General features: G+C 44.7%; 1 protein-coding gene across 1 annotated transcript in view; it reads right to left on the reverse strand.

The window, feature by feature from the left end:
- LOC136586594 (mycocerosic acid synthase-like polyketide synthase) overlaps positions 1-20,645 on the reverse strand; it is a 157,979-nt gene that overhangs the window by 54,530 nt on the left and 82,804 nt on the right. Inside the window, 4 exon segments of the mRNA XM_066584727.1 lie at positions 1,005-1,186; positions 3,468-3,671; positions 4,965-5,125; positions 9,578-9,731. Of these exon segments, the coding sequence (XP_066440824.1) occupies positions 1,005-1,186; positions 3,468-3,671; positions 4,965-5,125; positions 9,578-9,731 (701 nt within the window).

Below are 20,645 nucleotides of genomic sequence, written 5' to 3' on the forward strand. Positions count from 1 at the left end.
ATTTGCTCAAGGATCTTTCCCGGTATAGAGGTCAGGCTCACAGGCCTGTAGTTTCTTGGATCCACCTTCTTACCTTTTTTAAAGATTGGGAAAGGGCAAATGTTATCCCTATCTTCTGGGATTTCTCCTGTTCTCCAGGTATTTTTAAAGATGTTAATTTGCTAGAGGCAGATGCACCAATTGAAATGGCTAATTAGTCTAATGAATTCCAGATGTGTTGTATTTCAGTGGAATTCCGCAGCAAATCTTGAATCTTCTTATGTATTGCGTGCACATTTGCGCATCCCTATGGACCTCTATGGGGCTTTTGTCACACGAAGTTAGAGCATGCTGCAGTTTTTTTTCCAGCACGACTGAAATGTATGTACAAAACACGAACATGTGAACTAACCCATTGAACCAATGGGTTCTATTCTTTGCGTATTGTGTAAATACACCTGAGTGCAATCCTTAGGGCTCATTCACATGGGGAGCTAGGCATGCAAAAATCAAGTGCTTAAAAAACATGCAGCTATTAGAACCAATGGTTTCCTATGGGAATGTTCAGATTCCTTCATATGAATGTTCCCATAGGAAACCATTGGTTCTAATAGCCACGTGTTCTTTACGTGCGTGATTTTTGCACGCCTAGCCCCCTGTGTGAAAGAGCCCTTCCTCTGTGCTACATGTTCAGAAGTCCTGGCATCACTTCTGTTTGCCTTCACACAAGGCTATCTACTGGATGGCAAAATGATTTGGCTCCACAGAACATTTGGATCTTGTCTGTTGGTTCATGCTGAGATGAAATAACTTTTGTGTAGTTATAAATGTAACAAATTTAACCCAATGCTGATAACTTGCTGCAACAAGTAACATTTACACAAGAAAAGCTATTGGAAGAGCAAAAGATCCGTGTCACAGTTATTTCACATATTAAGTGTCAAACTAAACTTTGCTAGATCTGTATTACAAGATGTAACTCCGTAAAATAACTCGTTCACTTTACTGAATGTAAGACATCGTACCTTTTTTAAAGCTTTTAAGAGAACAACACCACATCCTTCTCCTCTTCCATATCCATCAGCTTTGTTGGAAAATGGTTTACATATCCCGTCTGAAGAAAGCATCTTTGCTTTGCTAAGCATAACGTACATAAGAGGTTCAATGATGCAATTGACTGCTCCACAGATCGCCATATCACAATCACCTGTTGATGACCGGTATCAGTCTTTGTAACAAGAAGCACTTTTCTGTTCATAAGCCAGAAATACAGTAATTCTCCTTATTCTTAGAATTAAATATACTATTCTTTGATATTAAAGCAGATCTGTTATGTAGTTAGGTTGTCCTGTACGAGGGCTGCATATTATAATGACAGGTCTGATTAGTTTTTATACCAAATGACAAAGATATACTGTGCCTCTTGGTTAATAGCCAAAATAAAATACAGCAGACTCACACAGAGGCTTTCTATATTATGAGTCCAGTGTTTTACTCGCCACCTTACTAATGAATGAGGCCCACTAAAGTAACTGTCAGTAGTTGCCAGTTATTGGTGAGGTTGATGGGAAGAGGCGGAGAGTGCTAGGGTCATAAATACAGCCGACTTTGGATTGAACTGGATATAATAAGGCCCAGCACTAGCACCAGGCTAATCCAGGCAGATGTCAGGGCACACCACACCTGGGGGAACCCACCAAGAGCCTCTTGCCACAAGTGACAGGGCAGACAGGAGGAATGAGGATGTGAGGACCTGCAGTGCTGTGGAGAGGAGGTGGGGGGGCTGCAATGATGTCAGGAGGGGTGGAGCTCAGCAATAGAAAATAAACTATACGCTAGTGCTGAAAGATATCTGTGGATATCACGAGGGGCGGAGCTCAGCGGTGAAGAATTGAAAGTCATGGGATAATGGATTTTTGGGTGAGACGGATACAACTTTCAAGTGATGGCCAGAGCCACATTATAGTGACTATCCAGCCAAACAAATCCCACATGGCATATCAATTCAAGAAAATCACTGCCAGCAGCCACACTTACTGATATAAAATGCAAGGGTAAGCGAAGAACCACTTCCCTCAGCATGCGGACAGCCAAATTACTATATGGAGGAACATTACACAGTATGGCCGCTGGCAATGATTTTCTTGCATTGATATGTCCTCTTTCCCTAGTTTGTTTCTGATGACAGTGTAGGGACCTGCAACAGGATGTGCACCCTTGACATGGGCTTGTATTTTGGCCAAAATATTAACTAACGCCTCGGTTTATCTATGTGCAAACTCACAGTTGAGTTTAGACGTAACGACTATAAAAAAATATATATATCGGTAAAACGAAAGTGAATGATAATTGTTCAGTTTAAATGCAAGCCAATGACTAAACAACAAACGAGAATATTTAACTTTTCATTCAGTTTTAACCAGCATAAAAATCATTGGCAACTCGTTCGCTTCTCGCTGCATCTAAACTCCACTTTCACTCCACAGTCTCCACTCAGTACATAAATAGGAATGTAAAACACTGAATGAGAAGCCAATGGTTCTCAACAATGATCTGCTAGTCTAAACAGGTTACACAAAAGCGGACAATTGTGAACAAGCTTGTGGTGAACTTTCTCACTCGTTCAAATGACATCGGCTCATCTAAAAAGGGCCATAATACTAAGCAGCCTCCCCCACCCTAATATGTGGTCGGGGTGAATGGTTGGTTATCAGTATTTTGCACCTGTGTAATCCTCCTCCATATAGCAATCTGCCTGTCTGCATGCTGAGGGATGTGGTTCTACACCTGGTAGGGATTTTCCAGGCTACCCAACAACAACAGAAATTTTGAAAGTGGCTCATCATAGGTTAATAAAATAAAAGCAGCCATAGTCACTTGCCTCTGATCACATGGCACTCCTGTTCCGATGGTGCACGGTTCACCGCTTCTCTCTACTCCCTGTAGCAGCAATAACATCACCATATGATCACTGCGGACAACCATCGGCACTTTAGCTAGTAATTAACTGCAGTGGTCACATGTCCGTATGTCAGGACATCGCTGCTAGCTTGCTGAAGGAGGAAATAGAGAATAGTAGTGGGGACTAGCAGAACAGGAATGGCGGGCGATCGGTTAGGGGGAGTATGGCTTATTTTATGCTTTTAAAACATGGCGAGTGGTTTTCAAAAGTTTTTAGATTTAGCGGGATAACACGGTTAAATTAAAAAATGGGTGACAGATGTTAAATGTGGGGAAACAATAAATCCTAAATTTGCATTTGCTGCTTAAAATTAGTCACTAGTATTATATGAAGCAAAGTGTTTGTACTTTATTACTGACATGTCGTAAACCTCAGTAAATTGCTGGTGCATATGGTTATGACTTAGGTCTCACATAGCCAAGCAGCATGGGGGCACAAGCCACGTGGGGCTACCGAGCCTTTGGTTGGGGATTACTGCAGTATAGTATATGAGGATATTCTTATATTATACTTGTGATGTATATACCTTGTTGGATGGATTGGCAGGCGTAATGTAAAGCAACAAGAGAGGAAGAACAAGCGGTGTCGATGGTTAGAGAAGGGCCAGTCAGGTTGAAGCAATATGATATCCTGTTGGCGGGCATACATGCGGATGTACCTACTCCATTAAAATGATTAATGTTATCAGCGCAGTTATTGTAAATGCTGTATGCATCTCTGTTCATGATACCTGTAAAATAAAATATAGATTAAAACTAGTAGCTCCTATAGATTTATTACAGAGTCATTTGTAAGATACCAGAATCATCCACCCAAAAGATACAAGTTTACACCCAGCCCATGGAACCCGGAGCCCAAACTTTATTTCCAGTGGTAGATAACTAGCATGGAGAACTATATATGTAGCAAAATGAACCCTCTGCCACCTGGTTATTACTGGTCAGTAGAGATGAGCGAGCACCAAAATACTCGGGTGCTCGTTACTCGACCAGATGCTCGAACAATGGTCTGCCGGCACCCCTCAATTGTTTTTCATGGAAGGACTTTACATATAAGCCTTTCCCTGAAAAACAATAATTTTATTGTTTAAAAAAAAAGTTACCCTCCACCGCTGCCGTGTCCCCCGCGGGGATGAAGTAAAAGAAAAACCGGGCTGCTACATCTGCCACATCTGTGACAGATGCAGCAGAGGAATTCTTCAATTCCCTACCACAGCTGTCACACATGACAGCTGCGGTAGAGGATCCTACTGCCGGCCCCCCAGTAAATGGATTTCAGGGAAGGGCTTTAAATATAAACCCTTCCCTGAAAAAACAGGAAAAATAGTGTAAAAAAAAAAATAGATACTCACCTCCCTTCAGCTGCCGGGGCTCAGCCGCGTCTTCTCCACACTGTCCCCGACTCTGTAGTGCTGATCTATCAGCAGGCGGGGATTTAAAATCCCTGCCTGCTGAAAGAGCTGATTGTGATTGGCTGAGGTGCTCAGCCAATCACAATCAGCGGCAGCTCCATTGAAAACATGTGGGGAGGAGAGGGTGAAATTTTCTCGAGCACCCGAGCACCACGTGGTGCTCGGCTCGAGTAACGAGTGCATTCGAGTATGCTAATGCTCGAACGAGCATCAAGCTCGGACGAGCATGCTCGCTCATCTCTACTGGTCAGCCATTCATGTGCAGGACTATCCTGTAACACTACAGAGGAGATACCAAGCCGGCTGCAACTTCCCCCAGTACCATCAACTGCCTGGAGTGCCAAGAGCGGGATTAAGGGTCACAAACTGATCATCCCAAACCTTGCGTTCTCAAAGGATTGTGCATCTTGGCTCACCCCTTTTAAATACGAGCGTTACAGTCTTAGGCCTTATTCAGACGGCTGTAATGTGGCCAGTTTTTAGCTTTGATATTACAGCCACAAGATCTAAAACTCTCCAGGTTTAAGTGAACTAAACATAACTCATCATACTCTACAGCATCTGCTACATGGGGCCCTAAATGTTTCCATTCTAGTATCTTAATAACCTCACCTATAAATACTCCAGTTTCACTTCCACTAATGCTTTCTGTAGGGCAGCCGCCATCTTCCAGGGCCCTGTATGTACATTCAATCAGTAGTTTTTGCTGTGGATCCATATTCTCAGTTTCAAATTTGTGGATTCCAAAAAGTTTATGATCAAATTCATTAATTCTACAAAAATGATTAAAACATTAAAATGCATTCAGCGATCAGATATTAAAGTGTATTTAAGCTCTAAATGTTTATCAAAGTACTGTTCATTTAATTACAACAGGAAGTTTTGGAAAGCGGTCAGTGACTAAAATAGACCCGACTGCACTCTATCATACAATGTCCCAAAAGTCATACGACTGTCAAATAATGGGAAGATGTATAATGCAGAATACGACATTACACACGTGTAGAATGGTTGGACACACAAAAGCGACCCTCCGGTTTCAAATTTGGTTCCAGACCCTAAGGAGGAGCAGGGTATAGTACCTGCAGTTCTTCTCTGCTGTCCCTCCGATCCACCTTCCTGCTTTTAGTCATCCAAGATGGTCCATACAATCTTCAGACTACCTAACCCCCACAGAGCATTGGTAATGTTACGACTACCAGTATACTTTACCTGGTTTTTGATTTCCCAGAGCTGCTCATTTGATCAGCACTGACCAATAAGAGAAAAGTGCATAATGTACATAAAATAGTTAGAAAATTGATGGCTAAAAACAGGATCTGGAACTGCAGATTGAGAGGCAACAGAGAAGTACAACTTCAGGTAATACACTCCCCTGCCTCAGGACAGAATTGTGTCCCAAAACTGGATGGTCACTTTAAAGCAGAGTTTCTATTGGTACCATTTTTGAGTACATAGGAAAGAGGCTTAAGACAACAAAAAACCCACAAGATTCAGCAAAAGCCTCTAAGAAATCCTCCCATGACACTCCCCATACAAGCCATCCTAAGGAGATGCAATTAGAAGAGGACAACAAAAACCACACCGCCTCCCTGCTAGGCTCAGAAAGTGATTCCAAAGATAACCTCCCAATAAATTCATCCTCAGACAATAAAAACTATATCAAGGCTCTGCCAACCAGGGAGAGCATTAAAGATCTATTCAAAGAATTCACTCAAAACAGTCAAAGAGGACATCTCAGATTTAAGGAAAGGCATGAAAGAAGTGCATGTTAGAATCAACACCCTGGAGGACTTTTGTACTAAGATAATCCACCGGGTAGAAAAAGTCAAAGATATTCTGATCGATTAAGAATTATACCTCCAAAGAATTCACATAGATGACCTGGAGAACCGCTCCAGACATAACATACGTATACGTAGAATTCCAGAGAATGTCCCTGACAAGGAGATCCCCACCACCCTCTCCCAGATCTTCAATGGCCTTAGAAAGAGATGAAGGCGCGGATCTTGGCCTGGAAAGCCTCACAGAGTCGTCAAGCCCAGATCCGTGAACTCTGACAGGCCATGAGACGTTTTCTGCTGCCTACAAAGCTTTAAAACCAAAGAAGAAATTTTGAACAAAGCCAGCATTGCCAAAAAAAATTGAATTTGACGACAACAAGGTTCAAATCTTTCAAAATCTCTCCAAACTCACACTTGATCTGAGGAGACAACTCAAACTCCTCACAGGAGCGCTGAGGGACAAAGAAATACCCTAAAAGTGGCTCCTCTCATTCGGCCTTGCAACCTCATGTCCTAATAGAACATGCATGATCAAAACCCCTGGAGCACCCCCTGGTTCTAAGCAAACTAGACCTCTCTCACATTCACATTTCAGATTGGACATCTGCAGATGAATCGTTTGATCTTCCCCTTCTCCTCAAAATGGATTCCTGGACCCAAGTCACCCCAAACAAGCCAAAGAAGGTGAGAAGATTAGAGCTGGACCACACCAGGTCCCCCAGAAAAGATCGTTCATCAGACACCATTTGACCAGATGGGACACTTCATACCTTCTCAACAATCTGCTCTCCTTTGAGGAGATAAGTATTGACAAGTTTGCTCTTCATTTATTGCAACTTGCCTGTTTATCATTTTTGTAGATTTTTTTTCTTCCTTTTTTTGAACTTTGTCATTGTTGCATTCGGCTACACTAGTAGATCTGGATCTGCCTGGAGCAAATTTAGTTTGATTCATCCAGTTTATCTCGCCGACCTTTGCTATTATAGGATCTTAAGTGACCCCCCTCTGGTTTGCGGGCCCTTCCCCCACAAACTTTGGATTTTTTTGCTTTCGAACCTGCCCAGCTGCTAAAAGTAACCAAAATTTTTTTTCTCATCATCGTGTTTTTCCCTTTCTGTATTCTACCCAAATTTTATAAATAAAGAATTTAAATATAAAAAAATGTGAAAAGAGGGGGGGGGGGGGGGTTAATCTTCAAATATTTTTGTAATCATTAAACTTCTTTTTTTTTTCCTTTCATTTTGGTCCTGTCAGAGAACTTTAACCAGAGATAGTCTAATCACTTATACAATATACCGCAACACTTCCATGTTGCAATACATTATAATTCTGCAGGCAGTCTATTAAGCTCTGTCTTAGGCAGAGCTTAATAGGATGAAATACATGGCAGACCTGGAAACCATCAAAGGCTCAAGCTGCCTTGACACCTGAATGGCATCCCACAATCTCATTGCAGGTGAAAGAGGATCATTCGGGAGAGAGATCGAGCCCCCACCCACTGTCAGGCCATTTAAATGTTGCTCTTAGAATTGACAGTAGCATCTAAATGTTCAACAGTCAGGAGTTATCACCTGTTGTAGCTATTGCAGCTTTAATGCAGAGTTTCTATTGGTACCATTTTCGGCTACATAATACTTTTTTTGGTTATCAAAGACCGCCAACACCAACAGCATATGGAGTAGGCGCGTCTCCTGCAGCTGCTTCATACCCCACCACCCCACTCAAGGAGGAGCTAAAGGGGTTTTCCCACTAAAAGCATTTATCTTCTCTTAGTAGGACAGGGTATAAAAGTCTGATTGCTGGGGTTAAAAATTCTGGAAGATCTAGTAATCAGAATAGCATACCCTGACCGCATCATGTGAATGGAATGGCAGTGCGCATGCATGGTCGTTGGTCCATTTCCATGGGTCAGAATGAGATAGCTGAGCATGATTCAGTGTGTTCCTTTAGAAACATGCTATTGTATGAACTGTCAGTAAAACTAAAAGCAATATTTTAGACACTCATTGTTAAAACCAATCCCTGCCCTAGAAGATGTCCGATAAAACTTTCTCTGTGTGATTGTAACGTTGATATAAGTAAGTGATAAAAATATCAGAGCAAAAGGATCATTTATCGTGGAAAACTAAACCCTTGATAGGAGGCTCTAGTAACCTGTTGTACCACCTCCAGCTTGGATACAAGATGCAATACCGGGGGCATGGAGGCTCTAGTACCCTGTTGTACCGCCTCCAGCTTGGATACAAAATGTGATACGGATGGACATGGAGGCTCTAGTACTCTGTAGGCTGCCACTTACTTGGATACAAGATGTAATACAAGTGGGCATGGAGGCTTTAGTACCCTGCTTGGCTACCTCTAGCTTAGATACAAGATGTGATACAGGTGGGCATGGAGGCATATGGGTTCTGTATGGTATCTTGCAGCATATCGTTCCACATTTGCAATCTCATAGGCTGTCGAAGTTGGGTTCCCAGATGGTTCTATTAGTAATAAATCTGGCCATGGGGCAGGCCACGGGAGTGTGGCAATATTGTGGGGGCTTACTGTGACCCCCTTGTCTGTGGGGCCGAGCATTACCCTGCTGGAAAATGCCTCTTGGAAGTCCTGCTATGAGAGGAACACATGTGGCTGCAGGATGTGCTTAACATATCCCTGAGCTGTTATTGTCCCTCATACCCCTACTAGGGGTGACCACCTGTCGTATGTGATGGCTCCCCAGACCATCACACCAGCAGTGGGCAGTGTGCCGCTCCACAACAAAGGCAGGATTGAGGCTCTCACCCCAAGGTCTCCAGACCCGGCCGTCATAAGTCTTCAAACTAAACCTGGATTCCTCATTGAAGGCAATGCAGTTCCACTCCGTAGCAGTACAGTTTCATCTTTCACAACACCACTGCAAACAGAGGTGGCAGTGGATGGGTTTCAAAGGCCGTACATGTAATGGGCACTGTGAGAACAAATGTCCTTCAGCCAAGTGCCTGGAAATGGTTCCAACAGACACAGGGACCTGTGACGATGGGTGGTGGACAACAAAACAGTTGGAGCTCCTTGTGCTTGGTCCCAACACCTCCTAACAGTCTGGTCAGAATGGCCCAGCATGACGAGCAATTAGTTGATACGACCATCCAGCTTCTTGCATTCCAATAATGGGGTGAATCTTTTGGATTGCATCGTAGAAGTGTCTAGTGGTCAACAAGCTCTACACAAGTGGAAAAACACGTCTACTATACACAAAGAGCCTCCGAGAGCCTATTATGCCCTCCGGTGACAAGACCATTCATCTAATTACCACAACTCTCATCATTTACAGATCTGCCTGAGATGGAACCGCAGGACGGGGTCTGCAGCAAAAGGACAACTGCTTCTAGGGGCGGGATTTATTTTGACAAAGTGTATACTGAAAAATGTTACATCAGTAAAGTGACATAATGTACTTACCCCTCCACAAAAGCAGCTCGCTCGGTACATATTTTTCCTGGCTCATTAGAATCAGAATCATACCAGTGTTTGATGTTAAATCTTTCTTCTGGTATCTCAGTGGTGCAGTTTTTTCCCTCAACAAGAACTTTCCAAAAGTTGTCAATTCCCTCACCTGTACAGTAGAAATATGACATTAGATATTCATGAACGGTGGTAGATAGAGTAATAAAAGGAGATAAATCTATCAGATCTGCAGTTAATGACACGATTTGTATCTGGAAACTGTACTACTATTTCCCTGGGCTGTTTATCTGGGCACTGTGTAAGCATCGGCACATGATAGTTGTGGAACCCTGCAAGAGATTTTACCCAAGTATGGCTGGTTTCACGCGGCCGAGAATCTCGCGGAACTTTAGTGCATTGCGAGACGCTCCAAATCCGTGCGAATATGAACTCCATTCCTTTGAATGGAGTCATATACATGAGCGATGTTTTCCCTTAACGCATCACGGTGACGGAAAATATTGTGGCATGTTCTATCTTTTCGCGTTCCTCGGAACACATCGTCAATTCATTTCAATGGGACCTTAAATACATTGCATGGCTCTCAATCAATAGGAAACACTTCTGATCAGCTAATGCGCATGAAACTCGTGGAAATTTACAAAAGCGATGCAAGGCGTTTTGAACCTGAAAATTGCCTCACATCCGCTCGCCCCTGTGTAGGTACCCTAAAAATGGCACATCACACACTCCTAATGAAGTTATACTTAGTTCCTCTTTAATCGGAATCTCCCTCTTTAGTCTACAAGATATTTTCCCAGCTGCACAAATTCTCCGGACTGCGCTACCTCAATTAGTTTAGTTCGCAATGCGCAAAAAATTAAGTGTGCCCTAAATTCATTTCTTTAGGGAGACTTACCATATTCCCTAATCTAAGTCTTGTCTATACTTCTATACTCCCTTTCAGAATTCAATCTCCTTCATTCAACTATATCCCCACGCCTCATACACCCTAATACATCTCATATCTGTACATACACATAGGAACAGTTGGTGACTGGCTCAGACAGCTTTATGTATACTACCCTATTTATATAAAAGACTAGCTTACCCGTCGCGCGTTGCTGCGAAGACAGACATACATACATACATTCGTTTTTATACATCTAGATAACAACCAATCGCAGCGCAGCTTACATGTTACCTCAGCTTTATAATATATAACACCCAATCACAGCGCAGCTTTCATGTTACCTCAGCAGTAAGAGAAATAACAACCAATCACAGCACAGCTTTCATGTTACCTCAGCAGTAAGAGAAATAACAGCCAATCACAGCGCAACATTTATTCTGCCTCAGCAATATAAAAAATAGCAACCAATCACAGCGCAGTATTCATTTTACCTCAGCAGTATAAGAAATAGCAACCAATCACAGCACATCTTTAATGTTTCCTCAGCAGTAAGAGAAATAACAGCCAATCACAGCGCAACTTTCATGTAACCTCAGCAGTATAGGTAGCAACTAGAGATGAGCAAACCTACTCAGCCACGCCCCTTTTTCGCCCGAGCGCCGCGATTTTCGAGTACTTCCGTACTCGGGTGACAAGATTCGGGGGACGCTGTGGGTGAGTGGGAGGTTGCAGCGGGGAGTGGGGGGGAGAGGGAGAGAGAGAGGACTCCTTCCTGTTCCCCGCTGCTACCCCCCGCTCCGCCACGCTCCCCCGCCCCCCCGGCGCCCCCCGAATCTTTTCACCTGAGTATGGAAGTACTCGAAAATCGCGGTGCTCGATCGAGTAATTACTCGAAACGAGTACGTTTGCTCATCTCTAGTAGCAACCAATCACAGCACAGCTTTCATGTTGCCTAAGCACTATAATATATCACAACCAATCACAGCACGGCTTTCATGTTACCTCAGCAGTTTAAGAAATAGCAACCAATCACAGCACAGCTTTCATGTTGCCTAAGCAGTATAATATATCGCAACCAATCACAGCACAGCTTTCATGTTGCCTAAGCAGTATAATATATCGCAACCAATCACAGCACAGCTTTCATGTTGCCTAAGCAGTATAATATATAGCAACCAATCACAGCACAGCTTTCATTTTACCTCAGCATTCTCAATATCCAGCAATTGTCTTGTGAAACGTTCGGCGGATGCATCACTTTGTAGTTGAACACGCTTGCTCGTAATGCCTTTTGCTTTCGTGCTTAAGATGGAAATCAAACGATCTTTGTCTGGGGGGCATAACTGTCAACAATGCTCGCACGCACGCCACCTATCGTAGGATAGATGTACTATGCCAGTGATCTTCGCAGGAGTGTACTCAACACCTTCCCAAAGTTTCATGGCGATTGGATGAATGGTGTAGTAATGCATAAAGGACAGACCAACTGACAGACAGACATACATTTATATATATGACATCAGGAAGTGAGAGAATTAGATTCCGTATGTAAAATTTGGACGCTAATTCTTTTGCGCTTAGAATTGAATAATCGAGTTGGGACCCTTTAACTTTTCTTATTTATGACATAATCAATGCTCGTGCCAAGTTTCAAGTTTTTATGACATTGGGCAGTGAGAGAATTAGATTCCGTGCGTAAAATTTGGACGCTAATTCTTTTGCGCTTAGAATCGAATAATCGAGTTGGGACCCTTTAACTTTTCCTATTTTTATGACATAATCAATGCTCGTGCCAAATTACTTCGGGAAGTGAGAGAATTAGATTCCGTACGTAAAATTTGGGCGCTAATTCTTTTGCGCTTAGAATTGAATAATCGAATTGGGCCCCTTTACCATTTCCTATTTATGACATAATCAATGCTCGTGCCAAATTACATTGGGAAGTGAGAAAATTAGATTCCGTAGGTAAAATTTGGGCGCTAATTCTTTTGCACTTAGAATTGAATAATCGAGTTGGGACCCTTTAACTTTTCTTATTTATGACATAATCAATGCTCGTGCCAAGTTTCAAGTTTTTATGACACTGGGAAGTGAGAGAATTAGATTCCGTGCATAAAATTTGGACGCTAATTCTTTTGCGCTTAGAATCGAATAATCGAGTTGGGACCCTTTAACTTTTCCTATTTATGACATAATCAATGCTCGTGCCAAATTACATTGGGAAGTGAGAAAATTAGATTCCGTAGGTAAAATTTGGGCGCTAATTCTTTTGCACTTAGAATTAAATAATCGAGTTGGGACCCATTACCTTTTCCTATTTATGACATAATCAATGCTCGTGCCAAATTTCAAGTTTCTATGACATTGAGAAGTGAGAAAATTAGATTCCGTACGTGACTTTTGGACGCTAATTCTTTTGCGCTTAGAATTGAATAATCGAGTTGGGACCCATTAGCTTTTGCTATTTATTTATTTTTTTTAAATCAAATTTTATTAATTTTTAATAAACACAAATGTATACAAACATAGTTGTCTGATATCTCTGGAAAAGCAGAAACAGATATCTCCATGTAAGCAATATCAGCGATTCATACCATCGGATAATATCACTCGGGATAAATCACTACAACCCGATAATACAATAACAATGAGTTATACACAAAAGAGGGGAAGGGGGGGGGGAAAGGAATGAGGGGGGAGGAAAGAGGGGTGGGGGAAGGGCCTTAGGGTAAGGTGAATCTCCGCCTAGTGAATAGAAAATAGTCAGATAGCAGGTGTACCTCGTCTCGTTAGTCCCACAACGCCAGGAGCCGAACCTCGCGCCATGGTGCCCAGGTTACGATAAACTGGTCATACGTGTTGTTTGTCCAGCTGTGCAGTTCCTCCATAGAGTAAAGGTTATCGACTCTCTCCCTCCATTGACCCATCGAAGGGGGAGTGTTTTGCAGCCAAAGACAGGGGATTAGTGATTTAGCTGCATCCAGAAGTAGGGCTATCAGTTTGTTCCTTTTAGAATGAAAGTGTGTCTGTGGCCTCCATAGAAAGACTAGGTCTGGTGAGATTATCGTCTTTGGGGAAATTTTTCTGATAATTGTGTCTACTCCCCTCCAGAAGGGGGTCAGGAGCGGGCATGACCACCATATGTGTAGGTATGTCCCCTCCCCGACCCACATCTCCAGCAGATATTCTGGGTGGCGAGCTTGCGGTCAAAAAGCCACTGGGGGGTCCGATACCACCTTACGAGCACTTTGTAATGTGCCTCTTGGGCTATAATGCAAGGTGACAGGCCGAATGACGTGTTCAAGATTGATCTAGACTCCTCTGCATTAATGTGTATACCCAGTTCCCTCTCCCATGAGGAGAGGAAGGCTGGTTTGTAGGACTGTCCTGGGGAGACAAAGTTCTTCCTGAGGTAGGAGATGCTTTTTTGGGATGTTTTATTTCCCAGCCAGGCCCTCTCAAAGGGAGTATAGGGTCTAGTGGATCTGAATTTATTAAGGAAAGCTCTGAGCGTGCCCGCCACCTGGGCCCTCTCTAAGAATGTGAAGTTCTCTTCAGGTCGCAGCATCTGAAGAATGCTGTTCGGATCGCAATGAGCCATGGCCTGCAGGTTAGCGATGTGAAGGGGCCTGAGTTTCTCCCACACTGGCGCTATGTCTCCTCTAGACAAAGGATTCAGTATGTTCGGTATGGAGGACATCGGTAGCATTGGTGAAGGGGCCGGGGCCAGTGTCTCCCTAAGTCTGTCCCAGACCTCGCAGGGGCCCCTAAGTAGCGGACTATATGTTCTGGACTGATAGCGTGCTCTCACTGGAAACCATAGGTCGCCATCTAGAGAATGCCTGTTGTAGCCTTCTGCCAGGCTCACCAGGAGCTTATCCCCCTCCCTCTGAGTAAGGTCCCACCAGTAGCGAAGTTGGGACGCTTTGTAGTAGTCACAAAGGTTGGGGAGATCAATGCCGCCCTCTTTACGGCCCCTTATCATAAGGCTATGTGCCAGTCTCGGTCTCCTCCACCTCCACACAAAGCCCGAGAAGGCCGCTCGGAGCTCTTTGAAAAAGCTCGAGGGGAGGTGGATAGGGAGCATCCTGATCTTATATAAAATGATGGGTAGGATGTAGGTTTTGATGATATTTTTCCTCCCAAACCACGACACACACGGTATGTCGTAGGTTTTGAGGAGCTGTTTGACTCTGTCGGTAAGGGGGACGAAGTTCACATTAAATAGATCTTCCGCTCTTTTAGTTAATTTGATACCCAAGTACTCTATGTAAGAGGGTGCCCAGGTTAAGGGCGAGTTGGTTCTTATTTGCTCAAACTGCGCTGATGGGATAGAAATATTTAATGCCGTCGACTTTGCTAGATTAATCTTGAAGTTTGATATTCCGCCGAATTCATCCAGGGTTTCTAGTAATCTGGGCAAGCTTTTCTGGGGATCGGTAACTATGAATACCGCATCGTCCGCGAAAGCCGCTACCGAAAGTTGTTGTCCACCAATGTCAAGACCCTTGACTCCTATGTCCTGTCTTACTCTCAGTAACAGAGGCTCTAATGACAGAATAAAGAGGGAGGGGGAGAGGGGACACCCCTGCCGAGTACCATTTTTTATAAGGAAGGGAGGAGAGAGAATCTCGTTTACTCTCAATCTTGCGTGAGGGCACGCATAAAGCGAAAATATCGCTCGGATAAACTGCGCTGGAAAATTAAATCGATGCAGCACCCTCTCCATGTATAGCCAGTCCACCCTATCGAAAGCCTTTTCGGCGTCAGTACCTACTAAGGTGAGCGGAATCTTGTGGTGTTGAGCGTATCTGGTCGCATGGAGAAGTCTGAGACAGTTATCTCTCCCCTCCCTTCCCTTGACGAAGCCTGCCTGCTCCCTGTCTATCAAAGAGGGCACCCAGGGAGCCAATCTGTTTGCAAGCAGTTTCGCCCAGAGCTTCATATCTTGATTGATCAAGGATATGGGGCGGTAGTTCCCACATAGTTCAGGGTTTTTGTTGTCTTTCGGAATTAAGACAATGTGGGCTTCCATGGCTTGTCTCGGCAGGGACGCCCCTCCCATCAAGTCATTGAACAAAGTCGACAGTCTCGGGCCGAGCACTTTAAGGAAGGTTTTATAATATTTGAGAGGGAAACCGTCGGGGCCCGGGCTTTTATTCGGGGGACTGGACGCTATCAAATCTTCAACTTCGGATATTGTTACTTGGTCAGTCAGCGAGGAAGTCTTAGCCGAATCAAGTTTAGGCATTCGAATCTGTCCCAGAAACCCATCTATCAGGTCGGCCATGTCCCTCGGGGAGAGAGCATCGCTGTCTTTTCTTATATTATATAAGCTCGAATAATATTTTCTGAATTCCTCCGCAATATCTACGGAAGAAGTCATTGCTACCCCCTCCGGGGATCTAATGGCCCCGATCTGGGTCTTGGTCCGGGATTTTTTGATCAATGCTGACATGAGTCTACTGCCCCTATTACCTTGGGCATATATCTTGTGTCTGAAGTTCAATTGTTTCTTGTTGAATTTAGAGTTTAATAGTAATTTCAGGTCAGCTCTGACCTCCGCTAGCTTACTCAGGTTTTGTTTTGTTTGGGACAGTTTCGCAGAGAGCTCCAGTTTAGCAATCTGAGAAAGTTTATCATCAACGGCTTTCTGTATACGCTTTTTGACCCGGGAGCCCAGGTCAATCAGCAGGCCTCGCATGTAGGCCTTATGGGCTTCCCACACCAACGGGGAACTGGTCTCCTCTACTGAGTTAAGGAGGAAGTACTCCTCGAGCTGCTTAGACAGGTATTCCCTGTCCTCAATTTGGTCAAGAAGGGAGGTGTTCAAGGACCATCTCCATTCTTTGACACTTGAGTGTGGTGGGCGAATCGTCACATGCACGGGGGCATGGTCCGATATTGTCATAGTATCTATATCAGCTCTGGTCAAGGTCGCGAGAAGGGCGGAGGAGACCAGGACGTAGTCCAGCCTTTGGTATGTTGAGTGTACCGCGGATAGGTACGAAAAATCCCTCGTGGTGGGGTTTAGGAAGCGCCATGCGTCTACTAAATCTAGTTCCCGAATCCGTCTACCCAACTTCCTCAGTTTTCCCTGCGAGATCTGGGACCGGCCCGAGGACGAATCCAGCACCGGGTTAAAGGTAACGTTAAAGTCCCCCGCCAAGATGACCTGTCCTGCGCTGAAGTTTTTCAAAATGTCTAGCTGCTTTAGCAACCAGGGTATCTGATCTGTATTGGGGGCGTATATGTTCGCAAGGGTAATCTTAGTGTTATTCAAGGTGCCTCTCAGGTAAAGAACTCTGCCCTCCTCGTCCCGGAATTGAGCCTCCTCCACAAAATGAACCGATTTGTGTAGAAATATGGAGACTCCCTTCGAGGCCGACGAGGGGTGAGTGCTGTGATAAGTGGTAGGGAAGCACTTCCCCGGAAGGGAGAAGGATTTGGTTCCCTTGTAGTGGGTCTCTTGGAGGAAGAGGATCTTTGTATCGTACCTTTTCAGAAGTAACTCCAGGTCGTGGCGTTTTTGTGGCGAGTTGAGGCCCCTGATGTTGAAGGAGGTAAGGCGCAAACCGCTCATAGTAGGGCTCCTGTTCTGAGAGAGAGAAGGACCAAAAATTACTGTCAGTTATAGGACCCACTTACTCGCAGGTGTTAGGCCAAAGGGACCCACGCGGGGCTCCTCTGCGAGAGCACCACCCTAGATAAAGGAAGGGTAACAAGTCGGATTGAGGGGGGGATAGAAAGGAGGGGAAGGTGAGGAGGGGGGGAATGGGGAAGGGTGTGCACCAGACACACTTGTCAGAAATACACGCTAGAATCCCTATCTAGGGAAACTCGGCTTCAAGTGTGACTAGTAGACAACAGACAGTGATTGAGCAGAGGTGTGCTCAATATCTGAGGACGGATTCCGAAGTCCCGGGGAGTCACAGACTCTGACGGGAGTACGGAATAAAAGTTACTGCCTGGACATTACAAGCAGTCACCCAGCGGCTCCTCTGGAAAAAGGGCGGGTGGGATAACACCCGCTAAAAAAAAAAAGACAAGTAAGTATTATGCAACGGCATAAGCACCTATAGATTACATTCTAGTGCAAGCATGAATATAATGAAACATTAGCGAAAGTAGCATTAGTGGCAATAATAGGACTAATATTAATACAACTATACGGACAAAACTCAAAGGTCACAGTCACCAATCCCATGTCATGAGCCGGGGAGGGGGGGTAGCAGGGGAATAAAGACCTTCAGCGTCCATCTGGAGCAGTTCTTTACCCTCCGACCCGGCCGTAGGAAAATGATGCTGCAGAAATCTGAAGAAAGAACGTAATAAGAAACGTAATAAAAACAACCGGTAACAGGTCGGTGAATGCAAGACCAGCCACAGGGCGGGAGCAAGACCCCTTCAGTAAGCAGACACTGTGGATGGAACTAGGTCTGCCTCTGGGGTATGCAACGCCTCCGGGCCACCATGGTAAATGGGTCGAATGAACACGCTCTTTAGCGTCACGGGTCCTGTCGTGGCTTCTTCTTCCTCCCCTTTGGGGATTTGGAGTTACTTGCTACCAGCCAGTCCCCAGGGTCCTCAAGCGGTTGGAACTGGATCGGATCTGGAATTGATTGCCAGTTTGGGAGGGCTATAGGCTCGATATCCAGAAGCTCCCATAAATTATGCATTTCCTCCTGGGTGCGAATGTTGACTCGCTTGCCCTGGATAGTGATGCTGATTCCGAACGGGAACAACCAAGCGTAGCGTAGCTCCCTGGACTTGAGGATCTCTAGTAGCGGGCGTAAAGCCCAGCGTTTAGCAAGGGTAGACGGTGCCAGGTCCTGGAAAATCCGAATCAGCGAGTCTGAATACTTCAGGTCTCCGTGCATTCTGGCTGCCCTCAGCACTGCAGTCGTGTCTGGAAATGCAAGCAGTTTGCAAATTACGCCCCTGGGGGGTTCCGCAATGCCAGGTGGGGGTCTGAGAGCTCTGTGGATTCTCTCGATATTGATGTCGGATGCCCTTTCTACACCCAACAAAATGGCGAAGATTTCTTTGGCAACTTTCGTTAAACTTTCGCTCGCGCAAGATTCGGGGATTCCCTTTAGGCGCAAGTTGTTGCCCCTATTTCTATTCTCCAGATCTTCTTGGAGTAGGAGCACTCTGTTAAGGTGTAAGTGCTGATCTTTAACAGCTTGCTCAAGTTGCAGGGAGTGTGACACTATGGCAGCGGAGGAAGTCTCTAAGTCCTCCACTCTGTGGCCCAGCTGTTTCAGTTCGTTCTTTATCTCAGACAAGTCTGAGCTGATGGGGAGCAGTGCTTGGGAGAGTAAGCTTTTCATGAACCCTCTGGAGACAGACTCACCCTCCTCTCCGTCCGAGGGCAGCTCTTTTTCTTCCTCTAGGCTGGATGCAGGGATGAGCTCACGTGCCGGCGCCATCTTGGATGGGGGTCGCGGGGACCGGGCCTGCCGTTCTCTGAAGAAGCGCTGGACGTCTGCCTGCACTTTGGCCGGTCGAGGGGTTCCCTGCAGGTCTGTGCTTCTTTCCCTTGAAGTTTTGCCCATTTTTGAAGCTGCTTGCCGTTGCTGTGAGGCTCCGTGGGTCACTGCTTGTAGGAGCGCGGCTCTCAGTCAGCCATCCCGCTCAGCGTCCAGCAGCTTTTGCTATTTATGACATAATCAATGCTTGTGCCAAATTTCAAGTTTCTATGACATTGGGAAGTGGGAGAATCAGATTCAGTACGTAAAATTTGGACGCTAATTCTTTTGCGCTTAGAATTGAATAATCGAGTTGGGACCCTTTAACTTTTCCTATTTATGACATAATCAATGCTCATGCCAAATTTCAAGTTTTTATGACATTGGGAAGTGAGAAAATGAGATTCTGTATGTAAAATTTGGACGCTAATTATTTTGCGCTTAGAATTAAATAATCGAGTTGGGACCCTTTAACTTTTCCGATTTATGATATAATCAATGCTCGTGCCAAGTTTCAAGTTTTTATGACATTGGGCAGTGAGAGAATTAGATTCCGTGCGTAAAATTTGGACGCTAATTCTTTTGCGCTTAGAATCGAATAATCGAGCTGGGACCCTTTAACTTTTCCTATTTTTATGACATAATCAATGCTCGTGCCAAATTACATCGGAAGTGAGAGAATTAGATTCCGTACGTGAAATTTGGGCGCTAATTCTTTTGCGCTTAGAATTGAACAATTGAATTGGGCCCCTTTACCATTTCCTATTTATGACATAATCAATGCTCGTGCCAAATTTCAAGTTTTTATGACATTGGGAAGTGAGAGAATTAGATTCCGTGCATAAAATTTGGACGCTAATTCTTTTGCGCTTAGAATCGAATAATCGAGTTGGGACCCTTTAACTTTTCCTATTTATGACATAATCAATGCTCGTGCCAAATTACATTGGGAAGTGAGAAAATTAGATTCCGTAGGTAAAATTTGGGCGCTAATTCTTTTGCACTTAGAATTAAATAATCGAGTTGGGACCCATTACCTTTTCCTATTTATGACATAATCAATGCTCGTGCCAAATTTCAAGTTTCTATGACATTGAGAAGTGAGAAAATTAGATTCCGTACGTGACTTTTGGACGCTAATTCTTTTGCGCTTAGAATTGAATAATCGAGTTGGGACCCATTAGCTTTTCCTATTTATGACATATTCAATGCTCGTGCCAAATTTCAAGTTTTTATGACAATGGGAAGTGAGAGAATTAGATTCCGTACGTAAAATTTGGACGCTAATTCTTTTGCGCTTAGAATTGAATAATCGAGTTGGGACTAGGAATGAGCGAGTATACTCGCTAAGGCACCACTCGCTCAAGTAATGTGCCTTAGCCGAGTGTCTCCCCGCTCGTCCCGAAAGATTTGGGTGCCACCGTGGGGCGGGGAGCTGCGGGGGAGAGCAGGGAGGAACGGAGGGGAGATCTCTCTCTCCCCCTCTCTCCCGCCCGCTCTCCCCTGCTCCCTGCCGCAACTCACCTGTCAGCTGCGGCGGCCCCCGAATCTTTAGGGACGAGCAGGGAGATACTCGACTAAGGCACATTACTGGAGCGAGTAGTGCCTTAGGCTGCCTGCAGACGAGCAGGTCGGATCCGGCAGCGAGAATTCTCGCCGCGGGACCCGACCCGAGAGCCTGCAGGGACGAGCGCGTACT

Source organism: Eleutherodactylus coqui, chromosome 12 (assembly GCF_035609145.1).
Source record: "Eleutherodactylus coqui strain aEleCoq1 chromosome 12, aEleCoq1.hap1, whole genome shotgun sequence".
NCBI lineage: Eukaryota > Metazoa > Chordata > Amphibia > Anura > Eleutherodactylidae > Eleutherodactylus > Eleutherodactylus coqui.